General features: G+C 35.2%; 2 protein-coding genes across 2 annotated transcripts in view; one reads left to right on the top strand and one right to left on the bottom strand.

The window, feature by feature from the left end:
- Positions 1-4,053: 4,053 nt before the first annotated feature.
- Positions 4,054-9,866, top strand: LOC117114906 (cleavage and polyadenylation specificity factor subunit 5-like). The gene is made up of 7 exons (XM_033258520.1): positions 4,054-4,209; positions 5,005-5,205; positions 5,389-5,452; positions 6,327-6,416; positions 7,009-7,084; positions 7,726-7,840; positions 8,567-9,866. The coding sequence occupies exons 1-7, from the start codon at positions 4,100-4,102 to the stop codon at positions 8,586-8,588; spliced, it is 678 nt and encodes a 225-aa protein (XP_033114411.1). The 5' UTR covers positions 4,054-4,099; the 3' UTR covers positions 8,589-9,866.
- A 5-nt stretch (positions 9,867-9,871) lies between these two features.
- The window catches only part of LOC117114905 (splicing factor 3A subunit 3-like), a 9,892-nt gene continuing 2,662 nt past the window's right edge, over positions 9,872-17,101 (bottom strand). Inside the window, exons 6-14 of the mRNA XM_033258519.1 lie at positions 16,932-17,014; positions 16,195-16,333; positions 15,632-15,876; positions 14,918-14,987; positions 14,216-14,380; positions 13,686-13,796; positions 12,655-12,745; positions 11,954-12,009; positions 9,872-11,525 (exon numbers count right to left, since the gene is read on the bottom strand). Of these exons, the coding sequence (XP_033114410.1) occupies positions 11,448-11,525; positions 11,954-12,009; positions 12,655-12,745; positions 13,686-13,796; positions 14,216-14,380; positions 14,918-14,987; positions 15,632-15,876; positions 16,195-16,333; positions 16,932-17,014 (1,038 nt within the window). The 3' untranslated portion in view covers positions 9,872-11,447. The remainder of the gene's footprint in view (positions 11,526-11,953; positions 12,010-12,654; positions 12,746-13,685; positions 13,797-14,215; positions 14,381-14,917; positions 14,988-15,631; positions 15,877-16,194; positions 16,334-16,931; positions 17,015-17,101) is intronic.

Here is a 17,101-nt window from a genome sequence, read left to right as displayed (position 1 = left end):
AAAAAAAAATGTAAATTAATTAGTCTCTTATATTGTTCAGCATTAAAAAAAAAAAAAAAAAAAAAAAAACCATTCCTTTATGGAACGCCAAAAGGACAAAATAAATTGGCAGCAGCGCAAAACTGAGAGTCAGCAGTGCAAAACTGAGAGTCCTTGTTAATCGTTGAAAAACATACCGTACTGCATTAGGAGCCCCGATCACTATCTTTCCATTAGTCGATGCAGCATATTCCTTTAGATCTGAGAATACAGAAAGATAGTTAAAGTACGTGCTTATTGGTTCAATTCGTGATGAGCACAGTGATTTTTTGTTTAGAAGCAGGACTTTGAAAGTTTAGAATAACGGATAGTCCGTCACAAACGGTGAAAAATGTGCACAAACGTTATGGGATTGGGCCTATAATTTTTGATTACCACGAATAGGCCTATATTTTATGACTTACTTTAACTCTCGTAAGTTATGTACAAGTGTTTTGCAACACTTCCTTATTTGGGTTGAATTCGCAGTCACTCGGCACCATCCGTCATCGCACAGGTAACACAGCAAGCTCTAATCACCGGTGAATTATTACTAAGCTCGAAAACAAGCCAATCGAGATGTAGTTAACTATCATGTCCAATCCCGTCAGCCGTTTATCACCAGGAAATGTACCGCAGGGGTGTGGCACACGCGTGAAGCACGCTTTGTTTACGCAAGATTTCACGCTTGAAGTGGGCCTGTACAAAAATGCTTAATGCGACAGCAGGTAGAAGAGGACCACCCTGGTGATGATTAGGTCAAGGCTAGTCAGCTATCCCTAGGTGAAGGAATTATTCTGCTTGCTTGGTTTCTATAGTGACGATTATAAACTTGATAGGCCTACATGTGAGAGCATAATATCGATTTCGTGGCATAACTTGTTGGAACATGCGGCCTAATAATGGCACGTGTGCGAGAAAGACTTGGTTCTATCCATGGAATAACAAATTACTATAAAAGTGACCATACTTTTAATTAACAGTTATATTGTGATCAATGCAGCTAACGAAATAAATACTCAGTGTAGTAATGGAATTTGTATATGGTAAGATTTCGCCAAATACACTATGTACTGTAGTCTACAAGGTAAATTGATTATAGGCCTTGTATTATTTTAAAGAAAATATTACGGTATAGATAGGCCTATAAAAAATAGTATCTTCATCAAGAACTTAAATTATTAAATTAAAAAATATATATATAATAAAAGTATGTTTATAACTTCTGTTCGAATATTTTTCGCTGGAAGTTAGGAACTTTTGATAATTTCCATCTATTTATTTGTATTTCACATTTCGACGAGAGTCCAACAGGACGAAATATCCATTTACTGTAATTAGAGAAATTTAATGTTTAAATTTTATTGAGGATTTAACGAGGTCTAAGGGGGTCTACACTCACTCCATTGTTTAATGTGAAGTGTTTACGTGAATGTTGATATTGTCAACACATTAAATAGATCAGGTCCCCGTCCAATATTCCAAGGCCGCAAATTTAACCAAAGTCCCATCGACATAAATTAAAAGAGGTCTACAGAAGATACGGTAGTCGGTCATTCGTCCAAATTTTGTAAGTAGGCCTACAGAATAAATAAACCCTTTCGCGTTCCTTTGTCTTCGTTTCTTGTGGCTTCAAAAGCGCCTTGAGACGGTTTTCTGTGGAAGGCGCCATATAAATATACTGTATGACCATTGACCATCATTATTGTATAGGGTGAAAAACCTATAAAAAAAGAAAAAAAAGAGATAGAAATTCTTCAGCAATTAAATTAATTAAATTGCGGCTCATCCTCAAACATATTACCAATGTGAAGAGACAGAAATTTGCAACATTTCAGCTGATTGTCCTTGCCTTCAGTTGGAAACGGTGTGACGTAACTGTTCGTAAACAAGAACATAAATAAAATAAGAAAGAAAAAAAATATATATAATAAAGTAATCCTTCTACCAATAATCGCTTTCTTGATCTTGCTAAGTGTCATGTGAATTTCAACTGTCAATTTAAGTGTATTATATAAAATAATACTGCAGTATATATTACCAGGGAACAGTTAAATTTCACTGTTCCCTGATATTACATGTGCCTCTGTTAACTGGCAATTAAACAATATTTTCGTTATAATTTTTAATATAAAAATTGATTATACAAAATACATTTCCAATTATTTTCTTTTTACTATTATTTGTGTTTGAGTGTTTGTGAATGAGTACGGTAACGATTGGTTCCGCATTGTGTACAACAAGATCTATTTAGGCTCGACTGAATAGGCCTACTGTAATTATAAATTTTGTTTGATCTCTAGTGATACCAACCTCTGTGTGTTGTATGGCACAGCTATATTCACATCAAGATAGTAAACATTATCATATCATTCATGTTTATAGCTTACAAATCAGAACATGAGGACCAAGTTTTATTTTTGAGTGAACTGTAAATTTAGTGCCAGGTATTAAAATAGCGCCACCATACATCGTAGTTGCAAACAAACAGGAACAAAAATGGCGACAACTCCGCGTGGGTCTAATAAAGGTTGGCCTAAAAGAGTTTTTATGTTTTTACATTGTCGTTTTGTGGTATCTTAGCAACAGTATCCAAGGGGCGGGGCTTAGTGGAAAAGTCCATCAAGCTTTACCTTTCCAGAGGCCTACAAGAGCGAGAAAAAGCGATGCAAGTAACCGACAAAAAGTAACAAGTGACGACAAGTATATGCCCTCTGTAGGTCCATTTTTGATCAAGTTCGAACTTTTCAAAGACCTAGTTTTTGAGCGAGGAAAATCATGCAAGCAACCGATAAAATGTAACAATACAACAAATAGCCTATATAAAGCCGTGTACAATTCATGAAAAATTAGGTTCTTTTTTTTTTAACCCAGGTTATCTCAACAGCAGCACCGAGAAGCAAATGCAGGTAATTCAAAATTTGCAAAATATAGGTAATAACACGCTGTCTTTTTAGAAATGGCGTAGTTATATCGTATATATTGTTCTGTTGTTAAATTTCTGTAGTTAAGTTGTTCTGTAGTTAACTTCTTTTTTACCCTGAAAAGTCACACCTCCAACTTAGCAGTGCACGGTAGGGGAGCCATAGGCTTATCCTTGGTGGAAGCTATAGAATCCCAGCAAACTGACGCCGAGGTACCTGCGTGTACACGGTAGTTATGGCGACGCTATCTCAAAATCGGGGGTGCGCACCCCCCCCCCCCTTTCGCGTTCCTTTGTCTTCGTTTCTTGTGGCTTCAAAAGCGCCTTGAGACGGTTTTCTGTGGAAGGCGCCATATAAATATACTGTATGACCATTGACCATCACTATTGTATAGGGTGAAAATCTATAAAAAAAAAAAAGAAAAAAAAAAGAGTTAAATTGCGGCTCATCCTCAAACATATTATCAATGTGTAGAGACAGAAATTTGCAACAATTCAGCTTATTGTCCTTGCCTTTAGTTGGAAACGGTGTGACGTAACTGTTCGTAAAAAAAAACATAAATAAAATAAGAAAGAAAAAAAATATATAATAAAGTAATTCTCCTACCAAGAATCGCTTTCTTGATCTTGCTAAGGGTCATGTGAATTTCAACTGTCAATTTAAGAGTATATATAAAATAATACTGCAGTATATATTACCATGGAACAGTTAAATTTCACTGTTCCCTGATATTACATGTGCCTCTGTTAACTGGCAATTAAACAATATTTTCGTTATAATTTTTAATATAAAAATTGATTATACAAAATACATTTCCAATTATTTTCTTTTTACTATTATTTGTGTTTATTTCAACATAGAATGAGTACGGTAACGATTGGTTCCGCACTGTGTACAACAAGATCTATTTAGGCTCGACTGAATAGGCCTACTGTAATTATAAATTGTGTTTGATCTCTAGTGATACCAACCTCTGTGTGTTGTATGGCACAGCTATATTCACATCAAGATAGTAAACATTATCATATCATTCATGTTTATAGCTTACAAATCAGAACATGAGGACCAAGTTTTATTTTTGAGTGAACTGTAAATTTAGTGCCAGGTATTAAAATAGCGCCACCATACATCGTAGTTGCAAACAAACAGGAACAAAAATGGCGACAACTCCGCGTGGGTCTAATAAAGGTTGGCCTAAAAGTAGGGATTACAACCAAAAGTACAATGTTATTGGAGGTGGAGGACCCTTGGAAAGAACAACACATCTGTGAGTTGTGTTTACTTTAACTCTTGAGTCTTTAAATCATTTAGTAGTCAGGATATTAATTCTTTAAGACGATTTCTTGTCATCTCGAAGAGGAGCTAGCCTAGAGGGCCTAGAGTCTAGGCCCCTCGTAGGCCTAGTTGTAGAATAGAAGACCTAAACTAGCCGCAGGCCTACGTAGCCTAGGCCTAGCTTGAGGAAGGATACTTGTTCATTAGGCGATAACTACAGCACTCCCTGGCCTAAACTAGATAGACCTATTTTTAATTACATAATAATTGCCATTCGAAATGGAGCCTATATAGGCAGCACTCTAAGCTATATATAGTACTAGGCTACTACTAGCCTAGCTATCCTAGGCCCTAAACACTAGGCTAGCTAGGCCTAGCCATTTAATGATAAGCTGCCTGTAGAACATCATATAAATCAATGATATCTGCATTAGGCTTAGGCTGGCCCTACATGTGTTGATAGGCCTACTTGTTGGTTTAGAGGCTGAAAATAATTTAAATACAAATAGGCCTAATGTGTGTTGTGTGGCTGGGATGCCTTTGTGTGTAGGTAGAGACTAGCCTATATAGAATAGAGAGGCCTGGCCTATGCAAAACCTGACGAAACTATATTAAAGTATTCCTTAATCAGAATAGCATGGCACACATCAACACTAGCCTGCTGTACCTATATTCCCTATGCCTATTATTAGTAGTACACCTGTATTGATATTTTATCAAAAATATGTTAGAACAATGAATGTTTGTTAGGCCAAGTCTATTGATGTTTGCTTGCTACATATTTCAGATATCCTCTAACAAACTACACATTTGGGACCAAGGATCCTCTGTATGAAAAAGACCCATCAGTGGCGAAGAGGTTTGCGCGGATGCGGGATGAGTTCAATAAAATGGGGACGAGACGGTCTGTTGAAGGCGTGCTTATTGTTCATGAGCATGGCTTACCACACGTACTACTTTTGCAATTAGGCACAACATTCTTTAAATTGTAAGTTGATTTCATCTTTACTGCACTTAAATATCAAATATCAATATACAGTACCAATACAGTATAGACAATTTAATGTTAATAATAGAAAGAAATGATAATAAAAGAGAAGATTAATTATTTATCTATTTATATTTATATTAACATGTAGTTTACTAATTATGTTTTTTCCAACTTCTATAGACCAGGTGGTGAGTTAAATCCAGGTGAGAATGAAGTGGAAGGCCTGAAACGCTTACTGACAGAGGTAAATCCTGTATACCTGTAAAGAAGAATGCTACAGTATCTATGTTGTCCATAACATAAACTTACTATTACCAGCATTTTTCTCATGTAGCTTTCTTGTGTAACTTGTGTTTTTTGTTGACACATCAAATACATGTACTTTGTTCAAATTCAATTGCAATTCAACTTAGAATGTGTAAGGGCCACAGGATCCCATATGAATTGCCACATGCGTGCTATTCCACTAGCAAATTGTCCCCTGGAAGATAGCTGGTTATGTGTATGTCACGCAGCAAAATAGATAAATGCAAGGAAGCTCAATGTAATGTAATGTAAGTGGATTTTATATAGTGCTTTATACCGAAGTCTCAAAGCACTCAAGGTGTGGACTAGCTTGTTCAATAACTTGCTTCTCTCCTAAGGGTCTCTTCGTGCCTAAGCTATCTCTCCTCTGTCCACAACCGGGGCTGTATGAACCAGTACACCGGGGTAACCCCCTAATCATCCCAAAAGATGTAATGGGTTCTTTAAAAAGTGCACATGAGCCAAATTGTGTAAGCTGGGCATACGGTTTATAGTCCTTATCTGAGAAGACTTGCTCTACCACCGGAACCGTACTGTACATTGTGGTGCCCCTGTCTTAACCACTCGGCCATTCAACTTGCCAATACACTAGATGACCTAGAAGTGGCTTCTCTCAACCTGTATTTGTCATGTTGTAACACTGACTACCTGCATGGAGGGAAACAGTATACATGTGCCAATGCCGAGTGTCAGTCCCACATTCCAATTCCCGATCGCTCAATTAACCACTGGGCTACATGATTTTAAAATATTAATATACTGTACTATTAATTTACAATGCTAATGACTTATTACTGTCTCTAATTGGATAGATACTTGGCCGACAAGATGGTGTACCTCAAGAATGGGTGATTGAGGATGTGATAGGCAATTGGTGGCGCCCTAATTTTGAACCTCCTCAGGTAGAGTAAAATATAACCCATATTTTTTAAATCTGAAAAGGACAAATGATTCCATATAGGCCTATTTTTAAAGTACTGCTAAAGAAAACATGGCATGTTCTGGTTCATGATGAATAAATTCTGCTTGCTTCTGCAAATTACTCGGTTAAGAAGATCTCGGTTATAATTTTTCAATGAGACACAAATCCAGAAAATTGAGATTTTACAGATTTGTGTGTCAGCCAGTTTAAGAGTAGATGCATAGAATATAGAAATGGTATCATTTATGCATCTCTTTAATTAGTGAGGAATTATTTTCAATTGAAAGTTTAATACCTTAATCTTTGTCCACACTATTTATGTGACAAATAAATTTGACATGCTCATATTTGGATGTAGAATATGACATCATCATGCCCATATATGGTCATATCACACACATTTTGCACATAAAATATGATAGTGTGGACAAAACATAAGTACCAACAGTATTTTTCAGTCCGTAAGATAAAATAAAAACATGATTAGGAAATGATATTTACAAAATTTTACTGTGTCGTACATAGTTATAAATTCTTGATAATATTAATTGAGCTATTTCTGTTTCTTTTAGTACCCGTATATTCCAGCACATATAACCAAACCTAAGGAACACAAACGACTGTTTTTAGTGCAACTACAAGAAAAAGGTATTGGTATCCCACTTAAAATATTAAGTGCATAATTTAAATCATTAATTCTCTTCTAATTTCTAATGAAACTTAAGAATAATTTTGCCATGAATACCCTTTAAAAAAAAAATATTTTATTATATAAATACCGCACTCGTATAGGGCGACCCGCGTGTAAGACGACTCCAGAGTATGAGGAAATATTTGGACGATTTTTTTATGTCGGGCTTATAATATGACACCCCCCCCCCCCCCGTTTCATTGTGGGAATACCTACTTTTTTCTGCTCTTTGTGATCTTGATACTGCATATAGCTGGCTAAAAACAGAGCCAAATGCAAGGCTAATTTTTAAAATATTACAATTTTATGTTCAATGTTTATAATAAATGTTCATCAAAATCTTATTTCCCCGTATTTAAAATTGCATGCATTCATACTAACATTTATTAGCTTCATTGCAGTAGTAAATCACGTGTTACGGACAATCTGCACATTAGACAAACATGATTTAAAAATCTAAAACTTGTATGTTATGCGTATAAAACGGCCCCGTTTTTTTATCGTAATTTGCTATTGTAACCCTTGTCTAATATGTGAGTATATGGTAATATATTTATTATTAAATACTGTATATTATTTTACATTTTTATTTCTGCAGCTTTATTTGCTGTTCCAAGAAATTACAAGCTAGTTGCTGCCCCTCTGTTCGAATTGTACGATAATGCCACTGGCTATGGACCAATCATCTCAAGCCTACCACAGAACCTCAGCAGGTAAACCAATCAGACATGTTGACAGATACAATGATCTTCTTGTAATGAGTGTTTGGTGCAGTTGTAATTTACAAGAAGTGCACTATCAATGTTTACAACTTTGCTGTTGACATTTAGAATCAATTATAAATTATTGGGACCACATTCAGGGGACTTGATGATGGACACCATTAAATTGAAAGAAATCCCTAATTTTAAATTTATTTCTTTACCTATATTAGAATGCAAAATAGTCGGTCTACATAGCCATGCGAATTAGTGTAGAACCTACTAACATGTATGCTGGATATATTTTTTTAACAATGGTTTGCACAGAACCCCTTGAACAAAAACATACGTACTCCTTAAATCCAAATAATGATAATAGGTCCTTAATACAGTCTACAGAAGGGTAGACTTAAATAATCTATCAACTTCACTATGGTCAATACACTTCCTTTGCTTGTTACATCTGTTAACCTAAGTGTTTTATGGACAAAACAATTTGTATGCAGTTGAACTTGCCTAAGTCTAATCCAAAATGGCATTGAAAAATTGTTATAAAAAACAGTAACTCGTATAAAATTTGACTTACAGATTGTTAATTAACAGTAAACACAACAATTCGATCGACTTAGAAATTATTCGAGTTGGGCAAGTTTAACTCTTTTTGCATATTATTTAGTTTTTTGCTTTGGTTATGGGATTTAACTTAAAAAATTTTTTTTTTCTTTGTTCACACTATAGGTTCAACTTTATCTACAACTGATGGAGAGTGTGTGGTAAACACAAGCAAGTTGTAGACATCCTTGCATTACACATTAACTGGTGATCAAGTTCTTGATGGTTAATGTGCAGAGTCTGGATCACAATACCATCAGAGTAGCGAAATTGAATTAACATAAGCATGCTTATTGCAAAGCAGATATTTTGTCCAGATCAATACACCTGTATTTAGCACTGAAGGATTAATGATTGTAAATAGTAATCAAATGGAAAAAACCCCCACTATTTTTTTGGCATTTCTTTCGCAAATCTTATTACGGAGCTTTTGCTACACACACTGCTCTAGGCCCACTAGTAATCTTGAGAGACATGGTGCTGTAAGTGCTCGTTATAGGCCTGAACTAAGAACAAATAATGGTCAGATATTGTTCCCAGTTATGTGACAATAATCTATTTGCAAATTGAAAAAAGGTCTTGTTCCCATAAATTCTAACCTGGCGCTATGGCTCTAGTTACGACATTTGACCAACTTTTGCAGAGTACCATTCATATGGCCATCATAGATAAATTTGATTGAAGAACAATTATGTCAGCACATTTCAAAACCCAAAATACAGTTGAACTTGCCTATGTCAAATCCAAAATGGCATTGAAAAACTATTAGACTTGGAGATTGTAATGGAATACACAATTTGGCATATACAGTAAAATAAAATTGATTAGGAAATTATTTGAGTTAGGCAAGTTTAACTGTACATAAATTTTTGTTGTTTTTTTTATATCTTTTTATACACATTTTGCAGTAAATTTTAACCCACTAATTTAATTTACCCTTTTAAAAGAGATCAGGCATTCTCATTTGATATTTTACAGAAAATATTCTAATAAATTGTCCTTTTTGTGGTTATTTTGTGTAAATACTAGCTAAAGTATTAGGTATTGTCAGACTCCTACAGGTTGGTTTTTGCAGTGGCAGATTCAAGGGGCCCCTAAATTTTTCAAAGTTTAAAAAAAAAATGGAGAAAAGGAGAAAATTTTAACCAAATTTAGGTGTGAGAGTCCCATATTCATAAATTTTCTTTACGCAGCCCCACCATGGTGGGGCTGAGGTGGTGTGGAGTTTCCATCAGTAAAAGTCCCCCCTCTTATTTTGAATTTCTGGATCTGCCACTGGTTTGTCTGGCTATTTAGCATAATGTACTTGATGTCGGTGTTGGTACATTTTTATTAATGGAAAGAATGATCATTCTGTATATATTACTTGCTATGTTTTGTAGACAAATAGATTACTGTTGGAAATAAAATCAAGTGTTTGCATATAGCCAATTAGCATTACATTTGTTTATTCATTGTTTCATTCTAAAAGTACAGAATAATAAATGACTTGTTACAAAATACTAGACATTGAAAATCGTTCAAACACGGTTTTGAAATTCCCAACAGATAACTGTACATCCAATTACTCAAATAGTGAATAATATTGGACAGGGCAGAGGATAATACATATGGTACGAATGTGCCACTGTTACTAAAAGCAGAACTATGGTCAGAGCTGTTGTTTCAGAATTTATATTTAGGCCCATACCCAGTACACTGCAATCTCGACATTCAAATTGGAGGATTATTTACAGAAAATTACTCCGCCACAGTTGACTTGCCATATAATAAATTTCTGCAGCCCCAATAATAAATTTGATTAAATATGCAATGTGTTGCCATTTAGTCTCGTTTTAACTTTGGTGCTACAGACATATTTTTTTTGTTTTGTTTTGAAATGGCAATACAGTAGCACAGCTTGTATTTAAAATTGAGGAAGGTTTCAGTGATCCTAAGTTAACAGAAAGCTGTGACTAGCCAAGACTCTCCCAAAAAGTTGGACTGAAAAGGTGATGTGTAATGCCAATTAAAAATATGGAGGGAGGTCTTTCAGGGTCGTTGCTTCTAAGCTCTGCAATGGGGACGATTGTTGTCTCTGTTTTTAAGCAGACTAAAATCACACCTTTTTCTTTCTTTCCTGTTGTTAGGGAAGACTAGGTCGGATAATAACACTATTCAAGCGCATGCGAGTCACGTACAAGCTAACCACTGCTTGTGGGTAGTCTCTGAATGTGAACGGTGCGATAGTGTTGGTTCCTCTGTGTTTGTTTCTTATTTTATTTTGGCATAATTAGCTTTAAGTTGACCCACTAAGATAGATTTTGCTATTTTTGTTTTCCCCACAGCGCATTGAGGTTATATACCGTAAAACCTCGAATTGAAGCCCTAGGCTTCTTTTTTTTTTTTTCCGAACTTTGGATGGGCTACTTCTACAAAGTAAAGAGGGGGCTTCTTTTCAAAATGAATGATGTACATTTTGTGAATTTGTACTATAAAATAATTAAATAAGGCCACTGTAACATCAATTTATATCATGAAGTGTATTTAAATGGCACTAATCGCCTAAACTACTGCATAAAGCCAAGCTTGTTTTTAATTTATTATGTTTTCTGAAATTCATGTACAGTGTTTGTATTGTACTATCTCAAAAAGAAGCCACGATATCTTGAAAAGAAGACCATGGGCTGCTTTTTGGGGGTGGGCTTCTTCTTGAGGCTACTTTTGCAACTGGGCTTCAGGTTTTACGGTATTATGTGCTATACAAGTCCCCAACGATTACCATATATAGAAAAATGTTTGTGTTGCAATGTTCACTTTCCTTTGCAAACACATATTAAGCTTCATCGATACATTTGTCCCCTGAAAACAAGACAAAGATGGTGCTCCCATCTAAATGCCCTGCCTCCATCTCACTTCTTCCCCTCCTGTGTGTTTGTCAGCATTGTATTTAACTTGTGTATATTTACAACCACCACTTTAGGCCTCTTTTGACATCATACAGTGATGCATTTTGCTTGCCCACTCTTTACAACAACCCCTGCCTCTTAAGATCTTCATAGGTCTTCTTGTTAACAACGTTACCAATAGAATCCTCAAACTCTTCCTGTAATAAAAATAGAAACAATTCATCCAAACTTGAATTTAATGAGCTGTAAATATGAATGGAACATAATTCAGCTATAGGTGCAGTTTGGCACAGAGGTTGTGGTTCTGCTTCTCAACCTTGAGGTCGGAGGTTCAATCGCTGGCTGTGCATTTACCTTGTGTCCTTAGGTAAGGCACTTTACCTAAGGTTTTCTACTCTCCACCCAGGAGTACAAGTGGGTACCTGGTAGGTTCAAACACAAAATGTGCTGCTGCAACATTATGGAATTCTCCCCAGGGACCTGAGTATGTGTTCCATCCAATGACCAGGGATAATACAGTAATATTAAGCGCATAGGTCTCTAAAATGTTGTTAATAACAACAACAACAACAACATTATTATTATTATTATTATTATTATTATTATTATAAATTTTCTTACTAACCTCGGTTTCGGCTTGGAACCTTTCTGCTGTTTTGGATGACTTCAACTTTTCCCACACTGCAGTAAAACAGATACATACTAATTATACCAACAAGTCATGAGATACCAACAAGAAACTATTTGAGGATACTTTAATGAAATATATGTTAAGTAAAGACTATGTATTCATGTAACAACTAAATTACCTAAAAACCTAAATTAAATGAAAAATAAAAATTTATCAGCAGCAAATGCAGGAGTCGGAGCCTAAATGAACACATGTACTACATTATTAACAGTTTGATGCTTCCATATTTATGAGGTACAATAAAACAAATACAACATGGTTTTATTTCGATAAAACGGTGAACTCTACTTTCCTTGTGGATGGATGATTCTCGTTGGGAGGTAGCCCAAATTTTACAGCACCTCTGGAAGTAAAATTCACTACTTCACCTCCAACAATGGTGTATTTGTATACTATACAACTTTCTAACTTAATGTACTCAAAATGGTACAAGTTTCATCATCATTTCCAATAGCTCTTGATAATAGGCAGTAGTGAGTGAGTTAGCGGATCGTGGTATTCAATAACTTTACGCTCAGAATACTACAGACAAATAGCCAAGTGCTCACAAAGAGTGAAGATGCATTTCTTGACCATTGGCCAAAGCAGTGTGAGCTCAGCTTCACATGCAGAAGAATAGGGAGTGAGTAACTTACGTGCAAGGGCATCTTCTATGTTGGTGACATTAGCAAAATGTGCTGTATTTGGAATGCCTAAGCATCTCATACCATGGGCGTGACGCCATTCCTGTAACCAAAAATGAAAAGCAATGAGAGTTTCTACCAATATTAACTTTAATGTAAAGAGTATAAATACGCTATAAAAAAATAAAAAAAGCAACAGCTTAAACACTTTAATTAGGAAAGCTTGTCTTAATGGTAATGGTTTTTTTAAGCGAACCATTACATTTTTTTTATTTACATGTTCTGGTTTCTCATGGTTTGAAAGTGCTTGTGTGAAACGAACCAAAAATCTCGGAATATCAAACTTACAACTTGTTAATATTTGTTAAAAGTTGTAATATTTTCTGCTAGTGTGAAATGGTTATAAGACTTCTCGACTAGCTAAGGCTTACGAAGGATCACATTAATTCCAAAGCATACAAAGCACAGTGAATACTAGAATAAATAAATAAACACTATTTTGAACAATCCTAGTGCCTTTCTTTGCCAATTATTTCTCATGGTAATGGTGGGCGGTTGTTTTTGCAACCATGACACTACCCTTTCCTATAGTTTCACACTGATTGCATTGTAAAATTTCTGCATAGCTATACTGACTGTAAGTCATGTGACTGGCTGTAAGCAACCTCACGGAATGGGTCTATTGGAAGCGGTGCAATAATTAATCTCTAAAATATAATAATCTCTACAAATACATTGAGGCTAATTCAGAGGTACACTGATTTCGACTAGAGTACTTTAAACAGTACATGTATTGAGGGGAGAGAGTAAAAATATTGAGTTGTGGGGTTTATCACACCATCAAACATGCTCATAAAAATTTACCGGTTTTATCTGAAAAGAGGATTACGGAAAAGCGAGGGGAAAATTAGGTGAAAAGGAAAAGCAAAGAAAAATAAATATTCTTTCTACGAGCATATAAACAAATGAAGTTCAAATTCAAGAAGCCTTATTTCTTTTACTTTTACTAAAAATAAATTTCTGCTGTAAAATATTTGACTTACTGCAAAATGCCTCTGGAATGCTTTTGGACCTCTATAGGTCTGCTCACCACATATCTCACATGAATAGTTAATGTTGAGACCATGCAGCTTGTACAACCAATACGGTATAGGCTACAAAATGATAAAGAAAAGTAATAAATACATATACTGTACTAATGCAATTAAGTTCGAAATCTTACTCTAAATTTATCAAACTATGAATTGCACTGACATTCATGTTATACGTATTCCACAAAAATCTATAACCACACCAAACCCAGTGCAAAAAAAAAGACTTGTTCCTCCATGATCAAAAGAGTATATGCACAAACTGGTGCATCACCAAAGCAACGTGTGTCCCAACACTCACTCAACAGGTGCAAGTCAATGAAAGGAATTAGAATTAAGATGGACCTACTGTTGTCATACTTACAACTTCATGTATGAACATTTCGCAAATTCAACACAACTCTCAGAGATGCCATACCTAGACATGAAGCCTACAGGTGGCTGAAGTTATTACATATTACTGTAAATATAAAATTGTTCACCTTTCCATCCCACCCTAGTGGTAGGTTCTTTGGGTTATAGATGACTTCATCATCCTCGTTATCACTTTCGCTGTCGCTATACTGCTCAACCTCATCATCTTCACGTTCAGCGTCTGTGCGAGCCTGCTTACGTTGAATGTTTTCACGTGTGGATAACCGTTGTTCCTGTAACAGTAATGAACAACCAATATAACAACAAATATAGCTAATCTATCGTACAAATACAGTGGTGTGACAGCTATTGGCTCTCACTGGCTAACACCAGGGGCTGGATTCATCAAACTAGAAATCAGCTTAAATTGGTCTTAATTCCATTTTTTTGTTTAAGTCAAATTTATCAATATTGCTTAGCTTAAAAATTGCTTAAAATTAAAAAGTTGATCGTACGCATGTGCCATCTAAGACGATTTTTAAGCTAAGATTTTGCTAAAATGGTTTGATAAGTCAGCTAAAGATATTTGCTTAGGGGCACTTTTTGAACTTAAGACATTTGCTAAGCTGAGATCTAAAAGTCCCGGGCCAGGGGCCCAAAACTTACAGGGATAGTTCAACGTATGTGTGATAATCTTACACAGATGCACCTCACACAAACAGCAGGAGACCCTTGCGAAATTAATCATAGCATGTGCCGTGTATACAAATTTCTCTTATGTAAATCGGGTGCAAGTGTGTACAGTTTTCTAAACCTGTGATGACACTTACCCCGAGTTGTTCGGATAGGTAATAGACTTGAGCTTCCAGGAAAGCTAAATCTCTGTGCTTTTCACTATCTCTATAATTGTAATAAGATAAACACATGTTTATTGGTTTAATAAATATGATATAATGAATAAAAATACAAAAGTCTTTGAGAATACCGTATATACTGGCGTATAAGACAAGGTTTAAAATAGCAAATTATGATAAAAAAAGGGGGTCGTCCTGTGATGTACTAAATATTAGACTTTTGAATCATCTTCGTCTTATGTGGGATCGTCTGTAACATGCAAATTTACTAACCTTCTAAAAGTTAATATAAATGAACGCAATTTTAAATACTGGGAAATAAGATTTTTATTAATATTTTAAAAAACCCATAAAATTGTATTATTTTGAAGATTAGCCCTACATTTGGCCATCAAGACCATAAAAAGCAGCAAAAAATATGAATTCTGACAGTGAAACGTGAGATCGTCTTATTTGCCAAACATACAAAAATCATCCAAAAACCTTCTTAAACTCGGGGGTCATCTTATACGCGAGTATACACGGTAATAATAATGGAAGTCACAATATAAACACCACATAACAAGGGGCAAATTAAAATCACAAAAATAGTATACACATACAAAACAAAATATAAACATGAAAGATAAATGTTCAAAAATTAAGCACATGAAATATATTTTTTATACATGTATAAAATAAACAACTTACTTCTTTCCTCCTTTGCCAGATTTACTCTTGGCAAAAAGAGTGGGATCCAACTGATTGAGCGGAACCCCTTTCGTTGTGAAGAGTCGCTGCGCCCGTTGGTCCAAAGTTCCACCACACTTTAAATTCAACGCCATCAAGGCTGATTTTAATCGATCAAGACCCAAGGATGCCAACTCCTCCGGAGAAGAAAATGCGGAAAGGTCCAAATGGGCACCAGCGTAAGTCATGGCACTACTTGCTTCTTTCTGTGTATTAAAAAAAAATACAAGTGAATTAAAGTTAGCAATGACTTTTTCATTTTTCACGATTATGATAAGTGTTACTTAATAATTATCTTGCTGAATTGGGATTAAATGTATTAACTCTGTTAACTGGATGAATCAGGTTAACTGGTTTACCCAGGCAAACTGGATTACAGTTTACCAATAACCAACAATAGTCATTGCCATCTTTCTACTAGTGTAAATTTTTAAATATTTTTGCATTAATGTATGCGGGAGCTTTATAACGTGTGTGTATATCACAAACTAACCAAATGGTAAAAACCAAGATCAGATTCTCACCTGCCATCCTGGGAATTGTCCCGTCTCCCACTGCTTCTCAAATTCGACTTTAATATTGTCCATCTCTTCAGGAAGGTCTACAAGGGGTTGAATTCTAATCAAGTAATTCCCCAAATAATCTATCAGCATATCAAGATACCTAAATATGAAGAAAAATGAACACTACAATAATGATTTTTGTTTTCGTATTAGGGCTGACAGACTGCATGTCAATTTGTCAAAAGTTGGTGGCTATTTGTGTGGAATGTCAATGGAAATTATTTGCCATAACATCATGTTGCATTGAGTTCCGTATGGGATTCTATCAAGCTATCATTGGCAAAGTTTCCAGATGTTGCCCTCAGAGTTCAGCAGCATTATTTTTGTTATAAATAAAAAATAAAATAAAATATAGAACTGACCATTACAGAGTTTTTAACATTTTTTTTTAAACTGTTGTTACAGCACCATCAATGATTGTAATCTGCATGTTTTACAAAAAGCTGAATTAAGAGATTTTTACAATGATTTCACTAAAATTGAATAGTTGAGATATTGCTGTACTATAAGCCCCCTTTCAGCAGACTTTTTTGTAGCCGGCCTACCTGAGCTTATTGCCTACCCTTTAAATTTCAGCGGATTTTGTGGAACCCGGCCCCACCCTCTGGACTTATACTCTGTAAAATGTGGTAAACATAGAGCACCATTCTGTGGTACATAAGCACTTTAATATTTGAACAGCTTAAAATAGAAGTTACCTTCTATATTCTGCATTCTTCTTGTCTTTAGGAATATCAAACAGATGATCAAATGTTGCCAGGTATGTTAAATAATCCAATTTCTATAACAGAAAAATGTATTTTCCATTAAGAAGATATCTCAACAAGACAGTATAAGATACATGTAAGACACACTCTGTCAAGCCCCC

This window comes from Anneissia japonica, unplaced genomic scaffold, assembly GCF_011630105.1.
Source record: "Anneissia japonica isolate Jap-2015-1 unplaced genomic scaffold, ASM1163010v1 scaffold458_len85933_cov152, whole genome shotgun sequence".
NCBI lineage: Eukaryota > Metazoa > Echinodermata > Crinoidea > Comatulida > Comatulidae > Anneissia > Anneissia japonica.
The sequence above is the reverse complement of the archived record's forward strand: the minus strand, read 5'-3'. Positions and strand labels throughout refer to the sequence as shown.

What these genes read in the sequence shown, in the direction of transcription:
- LOC117114906 (XM_033258520.1), top strand. Translation starts at nt 4,100, where the DNA reads ATGGCGACAACTCCGCGTGGGTCTAATAAAGGTTGGCCTAAAAGTAGG. An exon ending in CTAATTTTGAACCTCCTCAG is followed by an intron (nt 6,417 to 7,008) that starts GTAGAGTAAAAT and finishes TGTTTCTTTTAG; the next exon opens with TACCCGTATATTCCAGCACA. An exon ending in AGTGCAACTACAAGAAAAAG is followed by an intron (nt 7,085 to 7,725) that starts GTATTGGTATCC and finishes TTATTTCTGCAG; the next exon opens with CTTTATTTGCTGTTCCAAGA.